This window comes from Leptosomus discolor, chromosome 4 (genome assembly GCF_034619465.1).
Source record: "Leptosomus discolor isolate bLepDis1 chromosome 4, bLepDis1.hap2, whole genome shotgun sequence".
Taxonomy (NCBI): Eukaryota; Metazoa; Chordata; class Aves; order Leptosomiformes; family Leptosomidae; genus Leptosomus; species Leptosomus discolor.
Window position 1 is genome coordinate 7310422 of NC_141394.1, and position 25724 is coordinate 7336145.

At 37.9% G+C, this 25724-nt stretch overlaps 1 protein-coding gene across 2 annotated transcripts in view; it reads left to right on the forward strand.

Annotated features, from left to right (window-relative positions):
* The window catches only part of PDE5A (phosphodiesterase 5A), a 57983-nt gene extending 32599 nt beyond the window's left edge, over window positions 1-25384 (forward strand). For both annotated transcript variants that reach the window (XM_086464330.1, XM_009960525.2), the window contains exons 10-21: window positions 3623-3798; window positions 5250-5309; window positions 10142-10288; window positions 12641-12766; window positions 14685-14779; window positions 18114-18201; window positions 19324-19424; window positions 19518-19595; window positions 20478-20541; window positions 21119-21193; window positions 21716-21799; window positions 25247-25384. In XM_086464330.1, coding sequence (XP_086320456.1) covers window positions 3623-3798; window positions 5250-5309; window positions 10142-10288; window positions 12641-12766; window positions 14685-14779; window positions 18114-18201; window positions 19324-19424; window positions 19518-19595; window positions 20478-20541; window positions 21119-21193; window positions 21716-21799; window positions 25247-25384 — 1232 coding nt within the window. The remainder of the gene's footprint in view (window positions 1-3622; window positions 3799-5249; window positions 5310-10141; window positions 10289-12640; window positions 12767-14684; window positions 14780-18113; window positions 18202-19323; window positions 19425-19517; window positions 19596-20477; window positions 20542-21118; window positions 21194-21715; window positions 21800-25246) is intronic.
* Window positions 25385-25724: the final 340 nt, after the last annotated feature.

The following is a 25724-nucleotide window of genomic DNA, read 5'->3' on the forward strand; positions in this document are numbered from 1 at the left end:
CTGCCCTTTGGAGGTGCCTGCTTCTATCTGTGGATTACCTAGGGAGCCTGCAGTCCTATCGTAAAACACTAGTTTTAAGTGTCTAAAGCTACCTAGTGTAAATTTCTCTGCAGCATCTCCTTTGCTTTTTCTAGAACTGCTTTTCTTCTGTTTTAAAGAGTGGACATACTACCGCTGGTTTCCTGGGGTAACATCTTTAGAAGTAATTTGGTATCACCTAGGTCCGCATAGGCCTAGATGCTTATGGAAACTTAGAAGCCTAGTTATCTCTCGTTCCCTAAAAATATTTAGCTGGCCGTGGTCTGGGTCCTTGAAGATGAGGACCTAAATAGTTTTGAGGATTTGCTCAGGGAATAAGTTTAACAAGCTTTAAGTCTTTCAGTGAGTTTCAGATTCACCTTAAGGGATGATGATGGTTTTGGAAATTACCAGGACTTCCCTGTCCCATGAAGAGTAGAATGAGCGTCAGCCTGCTTTCCTGGCATCAGTAAGTTCCACAAGCAAACAGAACATAAAATATACTGATTCCTAGATAGCAGCACAAATCCAACTTCCTCAGCTTTAAAAAATTTGGCAAGTAAATGTTAAGAGTTCCAAGAATACATTTTTTTTAATGGTCTTTGAATAGTTTTCCTTGAGAGTTATGGCAAAACTGCATAACCCAATGTATATAGTAAATCTGACGCCCCTTTTCCATGAAGACAGATTTTTTTTTTTTTTTTTTTAAAGCAGAAGGAGAAGCCTCATCTTTACCTAATGGAGTTCTCTGAAATTTCTTTTGATATCAGCTTCTTTAATGAGTTCTTTCATTACTTTGTTTTAAATATTCTACCAGACACAAGAAGACCAAGATGAAGATTGAACTGTTGAGATCTAATGAGAAAGACTTCACTATGCCGTTAGCTACTGATAAAACAGTTGCATCGAATCTCATACAGTTTTTTTCTATTGTTATTTTCTGTGGAAGTTCAAAGTGAAAGTTTTCAGTCAGGCCACCCATTTAGGTGGGTTTTTCAAATCTGAGTGATTCTCATTGGGAAATGTTCTTGTAAGTCTTTTACGGTTTCATAACCTGCCTGATGTTCAGATCTTTAATAGAGCAAGGCCAAGAAGTTTGTGACAATACCCAGAAGTTCCTTTAGCATACAATATACTATGTAAGACTATTATTGTGAGTCTGCTTTTTTATTTTTAAGATAGTGTATATCCAAAACAGAATTTGGGAAGTGGGATGTGCAGATGGGTGTGGGGTGGGAAAAACTGTCCACAGCAAAACCAAGCAAATCTTACTGGCAAGAAAGATGAAAAGAACTTTTTTATTCTCCTGACCTGTGCGTTTTTCAGGTATGTGGTGAAAGCCTTACAGAATCTGTCTGTGCTTTTATAACTATGTCCCAATAAAAGACTTCTGAGTTCCTTTAATTGTAGTGTATGGACCCCTCAATGCTTTGGGGAAGGTTTTGAAAAAGGTTACAGTTAGAAAGTCTGAAGTAAGTACTACATAGTATATTTACTGCAGTTCTCTCATGTTTTTTTAAGAGACATTTACGTGCATCTAAATGCTGTGTCTTCTAAGAATTCATTTGCTTTTCTGGCTTATTCACTGTTGAGTCTTAATCTTGTCATCATTACATCACAGTTGCTATGGAAATAATTATAATGTCAAAACCAGTATTAAACAGAGATCTGAAAGTGACTTTCATGAGGTTTTCCTATAGTTTTATAAGTCAGCTTCCTTTTCCCAGGGAAAGTTAATCTTGTTCTTAGTGAATCCTTATCTGCTGGGATTATATGTTTTTACTATCATTCAACTATCTAGTCATCTCATTCCATTAAGGTTCCGAATCCTGTTTGCAGCATTCAGATACCACAACCCCTGCCACAACAGTTTACAGCTTCAGTTATAATATTCTTACTGATCTCTTTAGTGGAGACTCTGATACTAAAACAAGTTCTCCAAACAGAGTGTCATTTGGAAAAAGGACAGTGTTACATTGTCACCAGACATTAAAACTTCTACATGCAAGGCCAATGTTCTTGTAAAAACATAGTTTGCATGTGTGTGCTATGTTCTTTTCCTCAGTTTTTCTACCTGCTGTAGCAGGGAAGATACATGCTTGCTCCCTCAAAGACTTTTTTCCCTTTTAATTAAAAACCTCAATGAGCTTTTTAGTCTGTAAATACGGAGTACTAAAATGCTGGAAATATTCATGTAAAAAATTCTTAGCACTGACAAGACCTTACAGTAGCTGGGGATTATGTTCATTGTTGGTACTGGTGTAAAACAGTATTCATTTTACTTTCTTCCCTACCCATAAGCAGAGAGCAAATCTGGCGTCCCTCACCTTATGGTGGTGAAGTGTAAGGCATTCAGATTCTGTTAATCCTGTGGAAATTAGGAGTACTGACACAAGAAAACCTAAAAATTGTTAGGAGTGTTCTGGAAACACCATGCTAAATAGTTATCTTCTCTTTTGCTGGTTAAATACATATTTAATATTTTACTATTTCTGCTGCAAAATCTTCTTCATAAAATACATAAAGTGTACAAACTGGTACACAATAGCAATTTACAGAAAATGAAGACTTTTTAATTTACTAATTTTTTTCAGAATTTTTAATTTGCAACTGGTATTTTGTCTGGGAAAATTATTTGCAGTTGGCCAGGAAAACGCTAGCTTTTATGCTCAAAACTGCTAGTACTCACAGCCATGAGAGTGAGAAAACAACTGGATTCACTTAAGACAATAATCGCCCCCAAAGCAGTTTTGGCCAAAGACAATGTATACTTACAATGCAGCTGCTTTAATTAATATTCTGATTTCTCAGCAGAAACTGCCATCTGCTAGGTAAAACTAAAGTGAGGTATATGTGTGAATTTCCCACTGCTTAAAATGGTGTCAGGGATTTAAGCTGCAGCAAAGTTTGGCAGAAGTTACCTGTCAGACCTTTCCATGGCATGTGCACAGAAAAGCCCAGAAATTCATACCAGAAAATAAACAAATGCAACTACCAACAATTTTGAACCTAACAAGCTGAATTCAGTAAGATGCTTTTCAGTATTCTTTGGATTCAATCACACATAGAATCAGAGAGTATACTTCAGCTTTGAGCCTTAACTTGAGTATTTTCTGTTTAGTTCATTTATTTTAAAAACATTCCAGTGCTGACTCAAATAAGGAAGTGAAAACTCTGTGTACCACTGTTCTGACTTTCATAAATGTTCTTTTGGCATGGTTACAAAAATTTAATTAGCCTCTAAAGGACAAATGGTCTTTAGGGATCAAATCAATCTAGAATACTATTAATAATAAAAGTTAGGATGAAAATGACACTAGAATTTCACAAGATAATCATGTCTGTAAAGCCCTACATTTTTGTTTTACAAATTCTAATAAATAGCTTTGAATCTACTAAGTAATATGTAACATTTTAGCACTGATTCTATAATACCGTGAAATTACTCCTACAGCACTCCTGTGTGTCACTTTTATTTGTATTGGTGGTTTATACTGTAGGCTAAACGGTTCTAGACTTAATTTTTCTCTTGATGTTCCATATAATAGGTTATATGTTGGTAGTTCTCTGAATTACTTCTTTAAATTTCTGTATCCTGGCATAGGGGTTTGCCAGCTTGTGAATAAGATGGAAGAAAACTCAGGCAAAGTCAAGGCTTTCAACAGAAATGATGAACAGTTCCTGGAAGCATTTGTCATCTTTTGTGGCTTGGGGATCCAGAATACACAGATGTACGAAGCTGTAGAAAGAGCCATGGCCAAACAGATGGTGACATTAGAGGTGAGCTCAAAATCTAGGTGGTCCTTAATTACCCCAAAACAGATCCTAATTTTCTCCAGACCCTGTCTGCTCTACACATAAGCAGCTGCTCACACAGATACTGAAAAGAAATTGTTCTCCCCCAGGAGAACAGCATTTGGCCTCTTGAGTTGCACAGGAATTTTTCTGCTTGTTTCTCTATCTGCCAGCAGACTGTTTAATTTAGGATTGTATTTTAACTTTACTCATGAGATCTAGTGGTGAGCTGAATGCATCTTTTCCTCTACATGAGGCTACACGTTGGCAACATAGTGGGTTTGTTCTCTTGCCTAGGAAGAGGAAATGGTTTGGGGGATTAGGTGCTTCCTTTTCTTGTCTGAGGTTTTCTGTGATGATTTTGGCTCAGTCCTTTAGGCAAACTGGTTTGTGGAGTAACAGCAGCATTATTGTAGGTTTTCAGCAATTTCCTCAGACTCCATCAAACCATATCAAGATGAACGTCATCTGGTCTCAGCTTTTGAATTGGTTACTGTTAAATTTAATAGCTAAAGAGGGCTTTAGTCTGAGAAGCTGAATTACTCAGAGGTGATAACTTGAAGCTGAAAGTGAAAAATTTGTAGACTTTGGATCTCCTAACATTCATTATGTAAACAGAGTGTTTGCTGAAGCCCTAAAATGGGGATTATGTACCCTGTAGGCTCTAAAAGAAACGTTACAACTCTCAAATAAACCTGTATTAAGTCACGCTAAATAAGGTGATAAAATTATTGTCAAAACAACCTCAGTGCTTTAAAAAAAAAAGAACTGACTGTTTATATGACAAATTAGCAATTCTCTCTCCTACTATAACACTTTATAGATTATATAGGAAATCCAAACAGATTATAGGTTAGTATATAAGATGGCTTCTTTACAGAAACAGTCAGTCTCCAGTTGCTAAAAAAACTCAATAGCATCTTCATGTCCTGTGTTCTCAACAGCGAAAAAAGATCAGCTTATTTTGATAATTTAAACCAAACATATTGTCTTTCAGATTTTTTTGCCAAGTTTCAGTTAAAGCAAAACTTTCTTTTATGTCTGAATAAACTCCTGAAAAGATTATTATGGCAACGCCAGGCTCATGATTATAGCTGTTTCATGTATTATTTGTCTTTGAAAGTGGGGCATGAAAACTTTACAAAGAGAAAATGGGAGTTCTTTGCTCTTTATAGAAACTATTTACATTTTCGTGGCCTAATTATCTCAAGAAGATTCTGTGCTGTGGGAGGTTTGTGAAAGCTGCAGATACCTCCCTATATGCTTTCAGAGAGCTCCCTTAAAACCAGTGCAGGCCCTGCAGGGACACTAGATTTCATCAGCAAATGCAATGCTGTGCAGCGCAGCTGCAAGCTGGAAATTCTGCTTTAGGAAAAATATCTTTTTGTCACATTGCTCTTGTGTTTGTACTGAGGGCTGCTTTTCTCTTTCTGTAGGTTCTCTCGTATCATGCTTCTGCTGCTGAGGAGGAAACGAGGGAGCTGCAGGTAACAGCGGTAATTGAATTTTTTACTATTACTTTAGAAATACTCCATTAATAGAACAGCAAAGGGCAGTCGTTTACACACGTGTTAACCCTAAACATGCAGAAGCGCATCTTCCAGCAATAAAAATTATAGTGAAGCTTAAACTGATTGGTTCCTGAGCTGAATCAAAACATCACATAAAAGGGAAACATTACAATGCCTACAATGAGAGGTACAGGTTGGCCAGAGTGCTGCAATTACAGGGGAACCAGAAGTATACCGACTGCCTTTCTTGTGAGTGTCAGTGCGAGTGACAGCTGATGCAATGTTAGTGTCAACTCACAATGATTGAGTATTTCAGAAGCAAAACATTGAGAACTCTTCTTTCTGCAGCTAAGTCTGAACGTTGTATATTTTAAACCTTTGGTACCTTTCAAGCATCCCAAGTATGGGTGCAGCTTTATGGCCTTACACAGAAATTCTGTATTTAATTGTTAATGCAAAGATTTTTTTTTATTATTTTTATGGTTACTTTTCTGTGCAGTATCCTGTTCTGCTCATGTTTAATTCTGTGTTTAGAAACTACTGCCTAAGGAATAACTACAGCTATGGTTTCAAGTGTAGTTCAAAGCACAGCATGTGCTTAGTCCCTCCAGTTCTCTCTGGAGCAGATGTTCTGGGGAAATAGTGTCACCCCTGCTGTGTGAAAAAAAATAAATGCGAGGGATGACGAGGAAGGTAGACATAGGGGACCAGAAGCTGGGTAGTAAGGGACTGGACTGGAAAAGCACGGTGCCACAGAACAAGGCACAAGACTAAGGATAGTTCCTTGATAAAGTCGATAAAGAGGCACTGACAAGACCAGCATGCAACCCCTCTCCTGTGGGTTCTCTTCAGGGCTGGCATTGTAATCTCTGCGGTTACATCTTTACTGCTAAATAAAACACAACCACAATAAACCTAGCACTGAACCAGTGTCTACCTCTAGTGCTTAACTGTCCACGCGCTTTCTAGCACAATCTTGGCCCGTGTCAACCACCACTTCAAGGTGATACCACAGCACACAGTACCAGAGCACATGGCACAGGCCATCTCCAATAGGCAGTGTGAATGAGTGCACCAGATTTGGCTTCCTCTAGCCTACAGCCTTGCAGCTCTATTCGAGCAGGTTTTGCACCCTTAGATATACCACATATCCTCATGTCACATCCCAGGGCATGAAACAAATACCTTTATTTTCATGCTATGCAGTCTTTTAGTTGAATCATTTCAAACCTTTTTCCTAAAACAAGGAAAAGAGACCAATCTTGCTCTTTAAATATCTGTTGTTAGCATGTACCCTTGGAGATACAGGAGCATTGCTGCTTTTTCTCCTTTGCCTCTGTACTCACAAAGTAGAACACAATTAAATGTTGCCACTATCAACTTCTGACTTTTTTTTTCTGAAACTATCGCTGTTTCTGTGCATTGTGGCAGTACTTGAAAAGAGATAGGGCCAAGTGAGTTTCAGGATGAAGTTATTCATGATAAAGACATCAGTACTGCTATTCCTAGCATTAAGCTAAGTCCTGGATAGTGACACCTGAAGGGTGTCACACCCCAGATGAGGAAGGTAACTTACTTCCTCAGCTTCCCCTCTTAGTCGTGGGAGAGGCAGGTGATTCTAGAAAGCCGTTCAGAGCAAGTGATAATTTTAAGTACCGACTCAGGGAAATAGGTAAGCGTGGCAGTTCCTTTCTTATGCAAATCATTCTTTCCTTGCAATCTGACTTAAACTCGTCAGCAAGGTGTAGAGAACTTTTTTTTCTTTTTTGGTGTGCTGACAAAGACTTTCCAAAAACTTCTATGAAGTACTTGTGCTAGTGTTTTCCCCTAATTAAGAATAACCTCTACTACATTACTGGGATAGCTTTGTGTTGACAGTCTTCCCATTAACACATCATAGAAAGACTTTCATTTTGAAATCAGCATGTGGAGCAGCTAAATAATATAACCACCTTGCCTGAAGTGATAGACGGATGTTACTTGTAGTTTATTCCAGGCTTCAGATTGTACAGCTTTGATGTAATGTGTGGAGATGTGACCCAGGTGCCTAAATTACAGTGATGTAGGAAGTCACTGTCTATAAACTGGACCCTCCCTGGTGGCTTAAGCTAACACAGTGCATATTACAACTTCTCTTACGCTACTGAGGGTCAGCTGATGAATGGCAATTGACTTGGCTTCAGAATTTTATTAATTTGTATTTTGCACTCATATTGTATCAAGCCAGCCAAAATAGATTAAAAGGATGTTTCTGGGTATACTTTTTGTGATCTGCTTTGTTTTGCTTCTAAATAAGCACAGAAAATAGATGCTTCATCAGGCAGTTGGACTAGATGATTGTTGTAGGTCCCTTCCAACTGGAACTATTCTATTCTATTCTATTTTTTATCTGTCTTGTGTAATAGGCTCCAGTCAAATTTTTCACTTCCATCATCATTCCCACATACTACAGCATGTCATATTGCATCAGTCACCTCCTTTGAGCCTGGATACTGTCTGCAGCCTGTGTCGTATCATACAAAGCAAACGAAACAAAGCAAACCCATTTATAGTTGCCCCTCAGTTACTGCAGTGGTCCCACATTTTCCTTAGCCTTCCTTTTGCTACCAATGTATTTATAGAAGCCATTTTTGTTGCCCTTCCTATCCCTCACTAGTTCCAGCTCAAGCTGAGCTTTGGTTTTCCCATCTTCATCCCTGCACACTTTGGTAATGTCTCTATATTCTTCCCAGGTAGCCCATCCCCACTTCCACCTTCTGTGTACTTCATTTTTTCATTTGAGCTCACTCAGGAATTCCCTTTTCACCCATGCTGGCCTTTTACCATGCTCCCGTGACTTCCTGCATGCCAGAATGGACTATTCTTGTGCTTGAGGCTTTCCTTGAAGGTAATGCCCTGGTGTATGAAATGAAGTTATAAGCTTTATCTGTAGGTTTTTCAATCATAATGGAAGACAAGTTTTTAAAATTATTTTCTATACCTAACCAGGTAATGAAATGGACTCGCTAATTAATTATTCACTACTAATTACTATTAATACAATGCCTATAATAAGCAATAGTAACTAAAAAGTTACAGTTATGCAAAGAGGGGAAATAATTAGCACATTTTCTCTTTTCTTGACTATTTCATGCTCTTTATAATATTCCTGAGGTGGAGAAATTGAGCAAGAGGTTGCAGTTTCATCAGTGCTTACAGAAGCTGACCATAGCTCAATAACTTGAAATTAAAATAGCTGATGAACTTTCATGCCATAAAATGGGGGGCAGATAGCTCTACTGGCTTCTGTAAGTGAAACAGGAAATATCTAATCCAGTTAAATAACACTTAAATAGCTATAGAGTGCAGTTTTTTGTGTCTCAGCTGAAATGAAACTTATTGTTGGGGCTGTCAAAGACAGGAGATCAAAGAAGGGAAAGATAAATTATGAATGAAGTCAGAATACAGGCATGAGGTGTTCTGTTAACTTCTACTGTGTCCTTCCAGCCCCCTTTCCTCATGAAATACCAGACTGCAGTTGCAGTTTTTAAAAATTACATCATTAGAGTTCCTGAATGGTTGCATTATTTTCCACTGAACATACAGGCCCGGTGGTTCTTTCACATGCTCATAGGTGAAATACCACATGAATACAAACTGAGGGACATGAAATCACTGGTACAAGAAATGTGTAAGAATGTTGGAACTTTTTTCCTGTGTAAATACCGTTTTTTCATAATCTTTCATGACTTTCCAATTCTGACATACAGGAAAGATAACAGCAAACTTATATGGAACAGAGATCGGTAGAAGTAGTTATGGGGAGAGCGGGTTTGCATCCTACATGTAGTAATACTGCAGATTATGACACGTTTCCTTTTCAGTGTCTCAGCCTTCTAGGATGCAGCTCCCCATGCTGGAGAAATTCCCTGGGATTACAAACAAGAAGATAAACACATAGGTTTATTTCTTTCACCGTTTCAGTTTTACCTGATTTTCTTTTAAAACCAGATTCACATTGAGGTGAAAACAACTGATACTAATTTTTGTTCTATAGCGTGAGACTTCACATTTATTTTGTTAACAACCTTAACATCTGTATTTTGAAGGGCAACTACTTACCTATACTCTGAATTTTATAACTAGAAAAAGTGGAGTTGTAATACATGTAATACATGGAGATATTACTGATAACAAAAGTTACAGATTTTAAAAAGTTTTTTGCTTACTTTATAATTGCAGATTTCACATTGAAGATTTATGATTATACTCAATCATATTTCAATGTTTTCAATGGAAAACATTGTCCAAAGGTTTTAAAGATTATTGGTCACAGGTGAACCCTAATTTTTCAGGTTTCTAGCCCTGAGAAAGCTCTGTCTGCAGATGTGTTCTGACTACCATAGCACTGAATGTGGATTCTGCCAGGAATTCTGTTCTTTTGACATCTTTCCTCATCATTTTTAGAGACAGTTACAGATTTTGATGTCTGCACATCCATAAAAACAAACATACAACTCCACTGCCTTATTGTTTCAGTCTCTCAGTTTCATACATACATACTCTTCGTTATAATTTGCCTTAGGTATTGTAGATAACAGACTGACTAGGTAATCCTTTCCGTATTCTCTTGATCTATGGAAAAGTGTGTGTTAAATCTAAGCAAATAAGGTAATGTTAAACAAGAAAGGCTAAGGAAAGATAAATGAGAAGTAATCGTCAGGTTTCAGTATAAGGTGAAGGTAAAATTTAGTATCTCACTACTTCTGTGTTGAAAAAGCAGATTATGTCGTCCTTTCTCTTTCCAAGTGCTAAGTTGTGTTCTCTTACCTCTCTAGGCTGCTGTAGTACCCTCCGCGCAATCTCTCAACCTAACTGACTTCAACTTCAGTGATTTTGAGCTGTCAGATTTTGAAACAACACTGTGTACAATTCGAATGTTTACAGACCTCAACCTAGTGCAAAATTTCCAAATGAGACATGAGGTATGAATGCTGTCAAATGGTCCTTCATGTAAAGAGACAACTCCATTATTAGAAAATCAAGAGAATAGTGAAACAAACCTGCAGTAAATGTAATGGGAAATCTGTAACAAAGAGTAGTTAGCAAACTAGGAAGATATATAAAGTAGGCAGTATTGGGGTTTGTCCTGAGTTTGGTTCTACTGACTGATTAATAATTTGGTTAATGGACTGTGAAATGCTTTTAGAAAACTTGGGGAGTGGAGGGTAGATGACTTGGTTAAAATTCGAATTAGTTTGAAAATGTACAGCAGTATTTCAAAACCAGCAAGAATAAATATATAAAGACTAACAAAACCAGTCAAATGCATAAATTAAAAATGGTAACCAAAAGAATAGCTTAGTGGTAACAGAAAAAACCACTTCTCATCTACTACCATCAGAAGCCATGTGAAAATCAATAATGTGCTATCGTGGCAAAAAGCGGCAAATTTCATTCTTTACTGACAGAGTGGTATTTAATGCCCATGGAGGAATTATATTGTAGCTCATATTTGAAGAGAGACACAGAAATACAAATTATTTTTTTTAAAATAACAGTTTAGGAAATTGAACAAAGTTTGAATGAATTAAGCTGATTTTCTCCAGAAAACAGAGTATTGAGGAGGCAGATGATAGCAACTTCACATTAAGTGAAAGACTGTTCTAAAGAGGACAGCAATATTGTTCTCTTCCATATAAGGCAGTAAAAGTAATTATCTTAGTTTTCCCCCCACAAAAGATTAGATTAGAGATTAGGGGGAACTTTATAGTTATGGAGATAGCAAAGACTGAAACAGATTACTTATGTGGGCTTTGGAAATTTCCCTGAAGGCTTTTACCAGAAGATCTAGTTATAGATATGCATCTGTCAGAGGTGATCTAGACAGGTATTGTTAGGTTCCTGGCCCTGGAGGTGGACTAGATAATTGCTTAGGCCTCTTTCTTCCAGTTAATACACACAATTTCTATTTGTAAAATCCTTCATTTTTAAATACTGCATTTTTGCTTTATATATTTTTCAACAAAACTTCCAACATTCAGTATCAAAATGCAAGATTAATTCAGAAGACTTCATAGGCAAACAAATTAGTAAAAGAAAGCAGGTATTTATTTTCTAGATCACCAGTTTATAGACCAATTGAGATTAATAGTGTTTAAGGGCAAAAAGGACTACTGTATTACCTAGTCTGATCTCTTGAATATCCCAGTACTTAGTTTCACCTTTGTAGTGAGGTCAAGGACTTTACTTCCTTAAGAGATATGTCCCAACAGAAGGGAGTCAGGTAGCCCAGTACGGGGTGGGCTTCTAGTTCCTAGTGGAGGAATTGTAACGGATTTGTAAAACGAAAATAACCCCATGACAGCACACACGTAATTACACATCTCAAGAGAAGCAAGAGAACGCTGGCAGCTTTGAAGCTACACTTTCAGCTTTGCATACTAGAGCTAACAAAAACTGGCAGTAGTCTAGCACTCCTTTTTCAACAGTGCAAAGGCAGAGAATACTGATGCTTTTGTTTGTGTGGAATTGTTTATGTGGGTGACTAATACTGGATTTTAATTTCTGTCAGTACAACATCTTTCTTACACTAGGAACACTAAAAATTTTCTTGAACAAACCAAGGGCTAGATTCTCAGCCAGCATTTAACATAGAGCAGTATGCTCTATCCATTTAAACCAAGGGACCTGTTCTAGTACATGTCAAACTATTATCTGACCTTCATACCTTTCACTTCCTTAGAAGCAAAGTATAACTCACAACTTGTAAATACTATTGTGTAAAACATCCAGGGCATGCGTTTGCCCTGCATAAAAAAATACTACCCGGCAATATAGTAATCGCTGTCTTTCTATCATACTTATCTGCTTACCAAAGTCCAATTCTGCTTGTCTTTTGACAAGCTGATATGGGGGAAAACCCACATGTTCATTATCAAAACAATTCTTAAGAGAACTCTGTAATTAGAAGAATAAATTTTCTCTATCAAGTATGTCGTTACAAACAAGGATGATTTTCTCCCAGTTAGCTCAACATAACTCAGTTTCTGAATTAACAGCAGTGCATCTGACACTAACATTTAGCCGTTAGTAATAAAAACCCAAACCCAGAAGTATTACATACTCAATGAGAGCTGAACTAGTGGCTGGAAGCATATTCTTAACTATGTTTACAGTTACAAATATGTTATATTTGAACTCAGTTGAGGAGTTAAAAGGAATTTTTTTCTGTAAGAGAGACAGTTTTCAAGTGGGATTAGCAAAAGATTTGTTTTCATTAAAAGAACAGATTTCTAATACATTTACAGTTAACTATGTGATGCTGTTTTTTAAAGGTTCTCTGCAGATGGATTTTAAGTGTAAAGAAAAATTATCGGAAAAATGTTGCTTATCACAATTGGAGACATGCCTTTAATACAGCGCAGTGCATGTTTGCTGCTTTAAAATCTGGTAAAATTCAGGTACATTTTGCTGTTTCTACATTAAGACTCTTCTGGCTAAAAAAATTATATAATGATGCATAGTTCTGATTGTCGTGTCAGTAAGGTGTTCATCATTCCATGGTATTGCTAGTGAAACCCAAACAGATCTGCTGAAGACTTCTGGCTTTAAGGGCTTGGTCTGTGAAACTGTTGTCATGTTGTTATGTACCCAGTTTCAGTTAAATCCTCTGGAAATGATCAAGTGGTTGTTCCCAATGGCAATATCTCAAATAAGGCACATACGTGATTGTGTCCTTTTTAAAGTTAATACTTATGCTTTAACCTTTTAAAGTTAATGCTTATGCTTAAGCAAGTCAAAAAGGTGGAGAAGAAAAGGACTGACCCTATTTCAGGATGTTTCCTTATAGTATTCAACAGGAATTTTTTTAAGTTCAAACACAGAGCTGAGTACAGCTTTAGACAAACAATAGAACATTTTTTTGGAAATAAAGATTTAAATGCTCATTTCAATGCTTTTGAACAATGTTTCAACCTTCCACTTAAAGAAGACGCAATAATTTTAAAACAACCTAATCATTCTTTATTACAAATATTGAAGGGCTAGATGAGCCCCAAAATAAGAAAGATACTGATTCAAGATTTTTCCAAAATACGTTTTTATGTTTTGTTTTTATATTCTTGAAGAAAACAAAATGTTTGTGTTCATTCTGAATTAATGTGTTTCTTCAGATTGATTACAGAGGATTTTTATTAGTTGGTTTATATTACTTTACGGTAAGCACTTCTGAGAGAATAAATCAATCCTATTTGTAGACCAAAACCCCATGCCAATAATGAAGAGGCATTCTCCTCCTCTACAAACTTTGTCTCACTAAAACAAAAGACAAAAGGTGCTGGAAGAGACAAAGGCAAGGGATTTCATATTCCTTCTATACTGAAATGTACATGGTAGTTTCGCTCTGTGTGCGGTCTAGCTGATGATCCTGATAGCTTGCTTGATATTTTTGGAACCCTGTCAGTCTCCACTGCAATTTCCATACGTTGTTTTATTCCTAACTACATTGGATTTACTCCACATTGATTTTCATGTCCTAGATTCTGGAGTCAGTTCTGGCACTGAACATAAGTCTCTCAGTTTTCTCTACTTTGAGGGGAAAAGCAAGCATTGGGGGACACATCTTCCTAGGAGAAACATAAAATCAGTCATTTCCAAAATGATTTGACTAGACTAAGGACAGGTTTCATTATCTAGAAAGCAGATGCAAATCTACAGAAGTTGTAATGGCTTAAGGAAAATTTGGATTTGATTGTACAGAGGGTACAGCCCAGCAGTGGCAGTGCTGTCTCTAGCTGTTCTTCAAATTCCTGTCCTGACTGCTGTGCCTGCTATTCTTGTCCCATTATGAAATGCTGCATGAATACTGTAGCTTTGTCCAGCCTCTGTTTCTCACTGGACAGATTTAAATAAAATTTCCATCATCAATTAAAAACATGGTATTTTTCCCTTCTTATTATTCCAATTTTTATACTCACTTAGGGAATGTAGCCTAACTCTCTTGAGGTAATAGAGGAACTGAGCTAAAAGTCACGAGTCCAGAATTTTTAAAAATTCCTCATGCTCTCTCTTTGCTGCCAGGTGACGTTATGCACGTCACTTCCTCCTCTTCTATATCAGTTCTCTCATCAGTATGTATAGGGCTAGATGATGTTCCCTCTGAAAACTGCAGTGAGGCCTACGGAGAATGATTATTAGTGTGCACCACAACTTCAGACATAACCCTTACTCTCAGCACACCATTTTATGTCCCTGTCCTCCCCAGGCCAGACCTGTATCTGCTATGTGGGTAAAGACAAGACAGCAGATATAAAACACATTGTGCAAAATAAATCCCCATCACAAAACTTACTCACTTCTTGTATTCCTCTTTACATATAGAGCAAACTGACTGACTTAGAAACCCTGGCTTTGCTGATAGCAACTCTAAGCCATGATTTGGATCACAGGGGAGTGAACAACTCTTACATACAAAGGTAAGTCAGTCTTAGAGAAGTCAAATAACAACAACTGAATACCAAAATCACAGAGCTAAATGAAGTACAACCTAATTGATTTGATGATGTGAAGCTGTGCAAAGGAGCAGGTGTTTACAAAGCAGTGAGAGCAAGAACAGCCAGAAAACGTTCACGAGTCCAGAGCAAAGATGCCCAACTTCAGTTCTTGACTAACTACGATGGCAGATGAAGCGAACTCTTTGTAGACTATGCAGGGGCAGTGTCCTCCTGCTCCTGTTCCAGATGTCCTATCCCCCATTTCCCATGCAGTGGCAGCAAAAGGTCCCAGCTTCTAAGGGACAGCGTGTAAGAAATGTGCAGCTTTTCAGATTGCTCCTTGCCCAACCAGCCGTTCCCTGGCTGGTGCGGGCCAGCACAGCACGGAGGTCTGCAGCCGTCTGATACAAAGGTGTCTCCCTACCATTTGGAACTCTCATTGTTTTACCCATGATTTCGTCCTGTTTTTCCAGTGTTCTAAGCTGATTTGGACAAGATACATATTTAAAATCACTTAAAAAATGTATGACTGTTTTGCATTGATTTGGGGTTATCTGTACTTTTTTTAGTTTTCATTCAATCTGGAATTACAGAAAAATCTTTACAACACAAAAAGCCAAAATATGTTTTAAAACGTTGAAACAAAATATTTTTACTAAACAAAATACTTCGCTTTGAAGTTATCAAGATGAAGCATCTGAACTCTTCTAAAATTTTCTCCGTATTTTGATTTTTAACTAAAAATACTTGGGTTTTTAGAATTTATTAATAGTTTCAGATCTGCCTAAAATGTGTTTTTCACACTTCACATAGCAGTATATGACTCTTCGATTAAATAAATAGCTTGACTTAAAACATGGTATAAAGTGATTGCTGTGATATGGCAATGTGTCCTGATCTGACCAGAGATGGGGAAAAGATACCCAGAAACGTATACTTGTATCTTTTTCTGGCAGAGTTGGAGAGTGGTTTTGAAGCTACCTTTGGAAGAAGTGGTCTGCTGTTCTCGCTGTGTGTAAAGTAAGATACTAGGGGAGGAAAAGTTTGCTTGAGGCAGAGAATACTGAAAGGCAGAAAATAAGTAAGCTCAAGCTGAATTCCTGCCTGTTCAGAATAACATGTTCAGAATAACACTAAGCCTGATATGTAAAGCAAAAAAAAAAGAACCAACCCCCAAACCCCCACAAAATTGAAAGAGTAAACTTTTTCTAGTTCCCTAATAGGGGATTCCAGCAGTAACTGTAGCCTTGCAGTGATTGGAACTGGTTAGCTATTTTTTGCTTTATTTATTTAAAAATAAATTTCCTGGAAGACATCTGGAGATGCGTCATCTCCTCTCAAAAATGTCCTGGGAAAGTGTCATAGACAGCAAAATCTAACATTTGCACATGCTGTAAAGCAGAGATGATTACTGCTTAATAATTCTTTTTCAATAGAAAGTTCCATGAATTTTGTTTTTAAATCTCTCATTTAAGTCTAAATGAAAAGTTATTTTTTCCAGGAACGGATCCCTTTTGTTTCTTCCTTGGAAGCAGGAAGAGTGGATACTTAGCATTTGATTCTTTTCTTAAGCAACAGAGTTTCAAAAAGTAAAATGGTCCTGGTAGTAGAAAATAAAGGAAATAAACTGCTTAAAGGTCTTTTGGTAGATATGCAGGGTTTTATTTTCTTTTTCTTCCAAACCCACATGTAAAGTAGGCAAGCACAGCATATGAAAATTGCATAACCAAACCACTGTGTTCAGAAAGCAATGGTGTCCTTTGGCCTGGCACAGCAGTTTAACAGAAATGCTGTGTACTACAGAAGTAAGACCTGAGTTTATTTCCAGCACTTGTGTCTTCCCAGACAGCCAGGGTCTGTAAGTACTGAGCAAGCTCTAGTTTGCTACAGTACTTGGGAAGATAAACTAAGATATTTCTCACAGATTTCTGCCTTCAGTCAGGATGAACTTTAGGGGACACAGTATGCATCCCGCGTAACTCAATGGGAATTTCACCCAGCATGCGTTGGCACCATCCTACAATTTGTTTCCTACAGAAACACACAAGTATTTTTGCTCTATACTTCTTTTCCAGGGGTCTCAGAGGAGGTGCTGGGCAGCCAGCCCATAATCCTCAGGGGCTTGCATCCTTTAATCTCCCTTTCTGTGTTTTTGTTTGTCTTTCCATCTTTCTTTCCACATTTTTGTGCTGCTTAAATCCCCAGAGTCTCCTCTTACGACTTTTATTTAAGTGTGCACTCACATAGGGATCAATCCTGCAACCACTAATTCATGTGAATGATCCTTAACCATACAAAAAGACCCATGGAACTATATGGTAAAAAATAATTTCTTACATGATTAAACGTTGTAGGTCAGATTATAATTAGAGTAATAGATTCAGGAACAGCAGCAAAACAGACTTCCAAAAGAATCCAAATTTAGTTGAAGAGAGGACATAACAATGTGGGACCAGGGCTGAAAATGAAGATACAGTAGCAAAAGCTAAGAACCGTATTATGTAATAAGGAACAGGGGGAAATTAGAAATCCCCAGAGAGGAGGAGTTTCTGTATTTTGTCTAAAGCTACTCGAACAGTAAATTCTAATTTCATCCACACAGTCAGTTTCATGCTGTTTTTCACTGCCTCTAGTACAACCAACACCTTGTTTCCCTTTTGGATTTTACCCTGGGCAAAGGGTAGGTAATGACATTGCAGTCGTTTGGTCATGAAGAGAGTAGTGATGAATGAAGTACCAATACAGTTGCTAACACTGGGAAATTACTTGATCAACCTTGTGGGCCCTGCAGCGGAGTCCACTGAGGTCAGCAGGGATTTTTCCTGTGGTATCAGCGGGCTTCCGATTAGGTCTCCATTATTATTTACAAGCTCAGTAGTTGAGATGACTAAATATGCCAGGCAGGTGTTTAAAATGTTACAAAACTCAAAACTGTCAAATTTTGCTTATGAATGAACCCTTTTTATTGCCTTTCCTTTTCGTACAAGATCTTTCAGTCATAAAACCTTATTATTACATTCTCGCTCCTTGTGTGCAGCTGGGCTCTACAGGTAACAGAAGGCCAAAAACTAGAGTTGCCAGTGCTCTGACAAAGTAACAGCGTTGTCTTTGGATCTGTACTCCCCCTGCATCCTTCCACATGTATTCATTTTGTTTGGTCAGTTACACAGAAGGGGGGTAGAAACTGTTTAAGGATGCGTGTGGGTGGGTAGGGATAAAGTGATAATGAGCAGAGGACTTTAAAAGGGAAGTTATTTCTGGATTACTAGTATGTTTAATTTGACTTCTCCATCTGACGGGTCTTTTTACTCCTCAGAAGCGAACATCCACTGGCTCAGCTGTATTGCCACTCAATCATGGAGCATCATCATTTTGATCAATGCCTTATGATCCTGAATACTCCAGTGAGTACCACATTTTCATGTATGCTGAAGGAAACTATTCCCTATTTTACTTTTTATTTTTAGCTTTTGGATAGATTCCCACCCTTATACATTCCTAAGTGATCCTTATTCCTTTTTGGGTAAAGAAAGCAAATGCAACAGTTTTGAAATCACAGCTCCATTGCTGAGCACTACCAAATCATTCCAAGTGTTGCCTGATAAGCAAAGCTGTGCTAATATTCTTTTGAGTACCTGCATCCTTGGACCAAAGGAAAAAAAAGGCTTTGTTGCCATTTTCATGACCTCTTATGAACCACCAAACAAACCCAAGTCCTTGCTCTCATTTCAAAAAACATTCACAAAGCAGTCCTGATGAGACCAAAGTAAACACTGTTAATGTTGACATTCCAAAGCATAGCCAAACCTAAGTTAAGTAAATATGCAAATAAACCTACATTCTTCTTGTTTTATGTTATTAACTAATTCTAAGGCCAGTTATTCAGCATGCACAATCATTTCAAAGCGGCATATTTTCACTGCTCATTTCATATCACAGGTATGGTACTTCCAACATCCTTTGCATTGCAATGATTTTTTCCTATTCAGATGGGAAAATATGGAAAAAAAGTGGAGGCAAGTTGCCATTTCACCAGCTCCATAGTGCTTTGGTTTAACAGTGGCCTGCTGAGTTTATATTCTACGTAATAGCTTGTTATTTATGTTGTTTCATAAAAGGAAAATACTTTCATTTACCTGAGGTGTACAGGCAGGTACTGGAATCTATTATAGTTCCTCTGCTCCAGGGAGCGGGAGGAAAAGGAAAGAGAAATGCTATGACACAGCTAGTGGCAAATTTAATTTTGATTAATGAAATGGACTTAAAGGCTTTGCTGTTGCTCCTCTTGCAGTTTCATTTTGTAATAGTCAGTTATGATGCTATTCTGTGTGGCTTTCTGCCATTACTCCAGAAGACTGGAATTTTTATTTTTAAATTGGGGAATCTGCAAAAGAAAGCAGGGTAAAAGAATGACATCAGATATCAGCAAGGAACTCATAATGATTTAGTATGTGAGAGACTTCTTAGCAAACTGGTGTGCTGTTGCCCATTTTACTGATAACACTGGTTTTGTTTTTTTTGTAAAGGGAAATCAGATTCTCAGCAGCCTTTCCATTGAAGAATACAAGGCCACACTGAAAATGATAAAACAAGCCATTCTTGCCACAGACCTAGCACTATACATAAAGTAAGTCAGAGGCAAGTTTGGCTGGATAGTCATTGCTGGACACTTGGATTGTGCCATCATGCTGCAAAATCTTTTGTTTTATTTCTTTTAAAGGAGGAGAGGAGAATTTTTTGAACTTCTAAGGAAGAAGCAATTTAATTGGGAAGATCCTACACAGAAGGAGCTATTTTTGTAAGTAAAAGCAGAATGATTAAGAAGTCATTAATATTATTAGGTACCAAATTGTCCATGCCATGTTGCTGTGAATTCCATTAAAACCAGCAGATCTGTGTGCCCTGGGCCTGTACAAACTGGCAGTGGCACATAGGTCTGAATTATGAAGACTGCAACTTGTATAAAAAACTTTAAGTAGCACATGAAGTTCCATGAGCATGTCTGTTCTTCCTCAAGAGTGTAGGGTTCCTGTCTAGGCATCATGTTCTTTTGCCGTTGATACTTTATACTTAAATATTGAATTGCTGCAGCCAATAACTAAAGATTCAGGACAGGCAGTTTGTTTTGAAGCTGATTCCTTACTAGCAGTGAAGAAAAAAGGAGATTAGGAAAAGAGACACATATTGTAAGGCACAGCCACAGAAAAGCAGGCTTATGTAGGCTGTCTCAGAAAGCAAGGATGCCATATTTCAAATTCAGTGCCTTTAAAAACCAGTCTAATTATGTTCTATGTCTATTCCTATTTCAGTTGCTGGCCATCATACTGTCAATAAAGATGGCAGTCACTGCTAATGTCAGAAATAAATAAATGTGCTGTCTGGCCTGTAGCAAATAGAATGAAACAGTTCATTTGACCTGAATCCACCAAATGAGCCCGTCCAGATTTGCTCATTTCTGTGTGCTCATTTCACACAGGTGAAAATCTACCACATCATCGAGCCTTGGTTACCTCTATAACTTTGATTTAATTTCACTTGTTTTCCTGACTTTGATGTTCCTTGAAATTTGATATCCTATTTTACTAATCACTTGCCTTGATGGCTACATACATTTCAGAATAATTTTCATTTCACAGTAACTCAGAGATTTCTTTCTGTTTTGTTTTGTTTTTTTCTACAGAGCAATGCTGATGACTGCTTGTGATTTATCAGCCATAACCAAACCATGGCCAGTTCAGCAACGGGTATATGCTTAATTTTAAGATTTGCGAGATACAAACTCCCCGTAACAGCTTCTGCTTCCTCCATCCAGTCCTTCTTGCAAAGGCAGTGGTGGAATGCAGAGCCTCAGGAAGCAGTCCTGCAAAGTGCTGTACATGGATTAAAGAGTTTCTCAGGTCTTTGTAGCAAGATCTGTACATTTAGCTATGTCACCGTGTTAGCAGTAATCTGAAGATAAATCAGGAATCTTTGTTGTTTCCAACATTTCTGGGTTACTACAAGGCAGTCGATTGGTACAACACACAAGTATCAGCTGATCTTTTTCTATGTGTTGATCACTCCAGCTGTTACCAGTGGTAAGGTGCCTATGTGCCATTCTATTCACTTTGCTTTGTCAGAGTAAATGTGAGCACACGCAGGTGTTTCGTTTGTGCACGGGTGTGCGCAAGAAGAATTCTAAAGCTAGCTGTTAATCTGGAGAGTCTCATTATGAGGGTCCCAATTTGATCTCTCTAAGGAGAGACAAGAAACAAGGAAACAGTTTTGACTGTAGGTAGCAAGCAAACGTTTAGAGCTCTTAATGTGTGAAATCTCTTACAGATTGCTGAGCTTGTGGCTACTGAGTTCTTTGATCAAGGAGATAAAGAGCGGAAGGAACTCAACATAGAACCAACAGTAAGTGGCAAACTCATGCAGAATCACCCCTTTCAAAATGGCTTCTACAAACAGCACTTCACATTCCTTTCAAAGGCCACAGTTTCTCCCACTGCCCAGAATACAGGACCAACTTCTTCCTTGCCTTCCTAGTAGTCAGATTTGTTCTGTGGTTCCCAAACACCAACAGTGTGTTATTATCTCTGAGCGAGAAGAACAGGCAGCATTATTTCTTCTCAATTGGTATTACTAAGTTGTCTAGAAAGTACATTCCTAAATTGGTACCTATTTGCAACTATCCCAAACCAGTAAGCCTGTCTATTTGTCTCGCTATTTGGGCTCTGTCAGCCCAAAGACAATCTCCTAAGGCAAGTCACGCAGTCAGATTACCTGCATTGTGACACTTGTACTGATGCCCTGCCGTTCTGAGCTTGCTGTGCTTTTTAAGGTGCTCCTTTTTAATGCCAGCCTGTCTCTTTGGTTTTGGTTGGGGTTTTTATTTAATGCATTTAAACACAGAGCTTGTTTACTCCTTATCTGCAGGATCTAATGAACAGAGAGAAGAAAAACAAAATTCCCAGCATGCAGGTTGGATTCATAGATGCTGTTTGTTTGCAGCTGTATGAGGTATGGCACCTAAGAAAGAAATGCAAATATCTAAAACCAGAACTGCTCACTGTAACCTGTAATAGATGCAGATTTAAAATTAGTATAAAAATCAAATAAAAAACTAGTCCCTTAGTTTAAATAGATTTTTAAAAAATATATTACATATGTTTCATTATTCAGTTGAAGAAATTATTATTTTAGTATTTATCATTAATGGTATGTTTGTCTGAGTAATGTATTTTGTTAGCATTTTTTAAAACCTAATGATAATTGCTGTGCTCTGTGTATTTGGTGTTAGATCCCTTGGTTATATTCTGGATTCCAGCAGCCCCAGTGAGCTGCTATGATCATCAGGGAAAGTCACAAAACTAATGCTTTGCTATCTATGAAAAGAATGGTATCCATAAAGTGCATTGATAAAAAGTGTTGTTTAAGAGTTTTAAAGAATTCAGAATGCTTCATGCAAAAGGTGATGATACACTATGTATAGGAACTTTACCCAAATTTAACATTCCCCATCCTATATTTTTCTTTCTTCACACACAAAAGCAGTGCATGAGAGAACTCACTGAAATGGTTTTCATCCTGGTCATAAACTGTATAAGCAGATACTTGGTCAGATATAGTGTGAAACAAAACATAATGATTTCTGATTTTTTTAAACCAGTAAAGAACTAGAGGGAAAGCCTGTTCATTGGGACTGTAGCAAGTATTTCACAGGAACTGAGGTGAGAAACAGAAAGGTGAGGAACAGATAGCCTAACTCTTAAGAATCTTCCCATGGGAGGAAGAAGGTGATTACTCAATTTTTTTCTTCTTACACAGTAAACTTTTCTAAAAAGAATCCACATCCACCAGTTGGAAGGAAACAAGGATAGAGGAAGGAGAGGGAGCTACTAGCTGATGCTCCTAAAACTTGTTTCTGTGCTGTAGAAACTGTTTTTCAGGAAAATAAGGCAGCCTTTGCTGGGAAGCCTTAGAGAACTGTCTCCAGTAGGCGGTAGGCCATTGAAAGAAGACTGAGTATCTGTGGAAAGGTATAGACTATACAAACAGAAAATTCTTTGAACAGAACACCTGAGTGGGTTTGAATGCTCACAGCTCCAGAGCCTGAACTTCTGTACTTTTTGTTGTTAAGGGAGGGCTTTGCCTTTCCCTTTATGAAAAGACCAGAAAACGTTCAATTATTTACTCTGAAATACACATTGCAGTTTACATCAACAGTTACCAAGTGAAGCACCACTTCACTTTGGACTGGTACAGTCCAAACTGTACCCAGCTCCTGTACAGTTCCTGCAAGGAATTGGGGTGCATGAATAATTTCTAGCTACTGTGTCCCTGCTTTGTAACTGCAGCTTTGGTACGCCACAGCGAATACAAAGCCATTCCTGGTTAGTAGCCAAAAGCAGCTACAAATGTTTGAAGTCTTCTGCCTTCTCTTGAACTGGGGAAGAAAGAAGGAGATACTGTGTCCACAGGAGGGAGTCTAAGCAGCATCTATTTGTTCAGAACGTGTTGCCTCTTACAGCTTTCAATGTATCACTCTTGTCATCTTGTCTCAAAGTCTGACCCAAACTGGGACAGCACATAGCAGGCTGACAGTGTTTGGGACTTTATATAGACTCAGAGTATGCCAGCATGGGTCCTAACCTGACAGATAAGTAACAGTAAGTTACCTGCAGGGGCAGAGAGCACTAAAGAGGATGGAGAGCCTATGAGGAAGTGACAAAACCCGTAACAGTACTTGCAATTCCAAGGAAGGTGCTATGGTTTGAGCTAATCCAGTGGGGTTTTTTTCATTTTGACTGGAGTACAAGCAGGGGATATTACCTGCTTACACAGGTTTTTGTTTTCTTCAATGAGTAATAACTGGTAAAACATATAAACAACTTCAGTGTTACTTTGAAAATGCGCAAGCATGCAGTTCACTCTCCAAAGTTCTAACAGTATAAAAGGAAACAATAAACAGGGTTGTAATGACAGCCTTTTCACTGTTTGCTTCGCTTTCACCCAGTCAGTAGGAATCTGACACACAATGAGATGAGTTCCCAGTACAGCACTGCAAGTATGTGACTTACCATGTTATTCAGAGCAGGTCAGATCCCCATGAACTGACGTTTGTGGCTTGTGTTAGCAAGGTAACCAGTGCAGTAGAACTGAATGAGCTACAAGTCTTCCTTTTAAGTTCAGAAATCTGAAAAAATAAGAGAAATATGCTTCATTATCTTCATTTTTTTAATTGAAAAAAAGTACAACTTAGCAGTTTTAAATGCTGTTTAGGTAAATTCAGATAAATAAAACAGGAAAACTCCAGAGGTATTTGACAGCCCGATTCTTCTTGTAGTGGTATAAATCAAAAATAATTTGATTAAGTCTGCTGGAACTAATGAAGCAGCTTATAAAGCCAAAAGGAACTATGAAGATTTATACAAGCTGATAATTCCATAGGGTCCCTATGTAAAGTTACAGGAGAATTAGACATTGCTACCTCACGCTATTTGAATGAGACCTGAATTCCATGTGTAATTCTGACTGATACTACATTTTGTATAGCGACCAGCAGAGGGGCCAGGATTCTTCTCTGTGTACTTTGAAGTTGGTCACAGTAGTTACAAAATCAGTGGGCTCAAACACTCTTTCCCATACCTTGTTTTCCCACATTGTCTGAACTATTAAACTTCCACTTTACACTTCTGAACAGTGTGACTTCATTCCAAAAGCCAACAGAATCCTGAATGCAAGTAAGGACTCACTGTCAGAGCGTGAGGATACATGTTTCATTGCTTCCATCAGGAAATAAAACCATACAAAAATGCTTATTAATTGTTCTTTTATTTATTTTTCAATTCTATTTTTAAGTCTCAGAATCCAGTTTTCCTTCACTCTGATATCGTAACAAAGCTACATCATGAAAAATACTTGATTGACTTCAGTCACAGTTATTCCTAAAAGGCACTAAGTGTCAAATGTAATTTATCTATGGTGTGCTGTCTTGAGTTCAAGTATTTTTGGGAGAACTCCTCTGAATCAGTTGATAAGCCATCAGTGAATATGGTCCCATTGACTATACCTGCTGTGTGTCTGATTGCCGTCCCAAGGGCATCCTTATGACCAACCTTGCTATACATTCATAGGTCTGGCTCGCAAACCAAGTCCATGCGTAGTGCTTCACTAGGAATACCAGGCAGGTCACTTGTGCATAATACAAACTGATCGTGGTTCCTTCTGCACCTATGTATCAAGTGCTGTATGGACACTGCCACTCAGTCTAACCTGCACTAGTGCCTGGTAATTGTGTTTATGTTTGATGTGCAGCAGGAAGCCTTCCTTGAAGTTCAAAATACAAGCTCAATTTCAATTACAGATAGACCTCGTATTTCAATCATTCTGGTCTCTCTCATGGTCATCTTTAAGAACACTTGTTGTTAAATGTAATCTGTTTTACATGTTCTTAATTTATTTCAGGCCCTAACGCATGTGTCAGAGGCCTGCTACCCTTTACTGGATGGCTGTAGAAAAAATAGGCAGAAATGGCAATCCTTAGCTGAACAACAAGAGAAGAATCTGATTAATGGAGAAAGCAATCAAGCCAAACGGAACTGATTTAACAACCACAAGCTTAAGTTCACAGAGAAGACATAGTAATAGGGGAGTACTGCATTTTGCTAAACACTGTATGAATTTGGCTTATGTTTTGCCACTGCTGTATTATTTTTCCACATTTCAAGATATAGCATGACCACGTATATGCCAAGGTTATATAAAGATAGTATGTTTCTTTTATTACATCTGATTGAGATGGAAAAAAGATCTGCAAGGGTAGTTTTTGCTACCCTATTCCACAAGAAGGTACGAGTGCAGTTACTCGACTGTCCCCGAGAGCCTATTACTTTATAGATGTATATAGTTGTTTAGCGATCATGTTGTGGCCAGTATCTTAAAG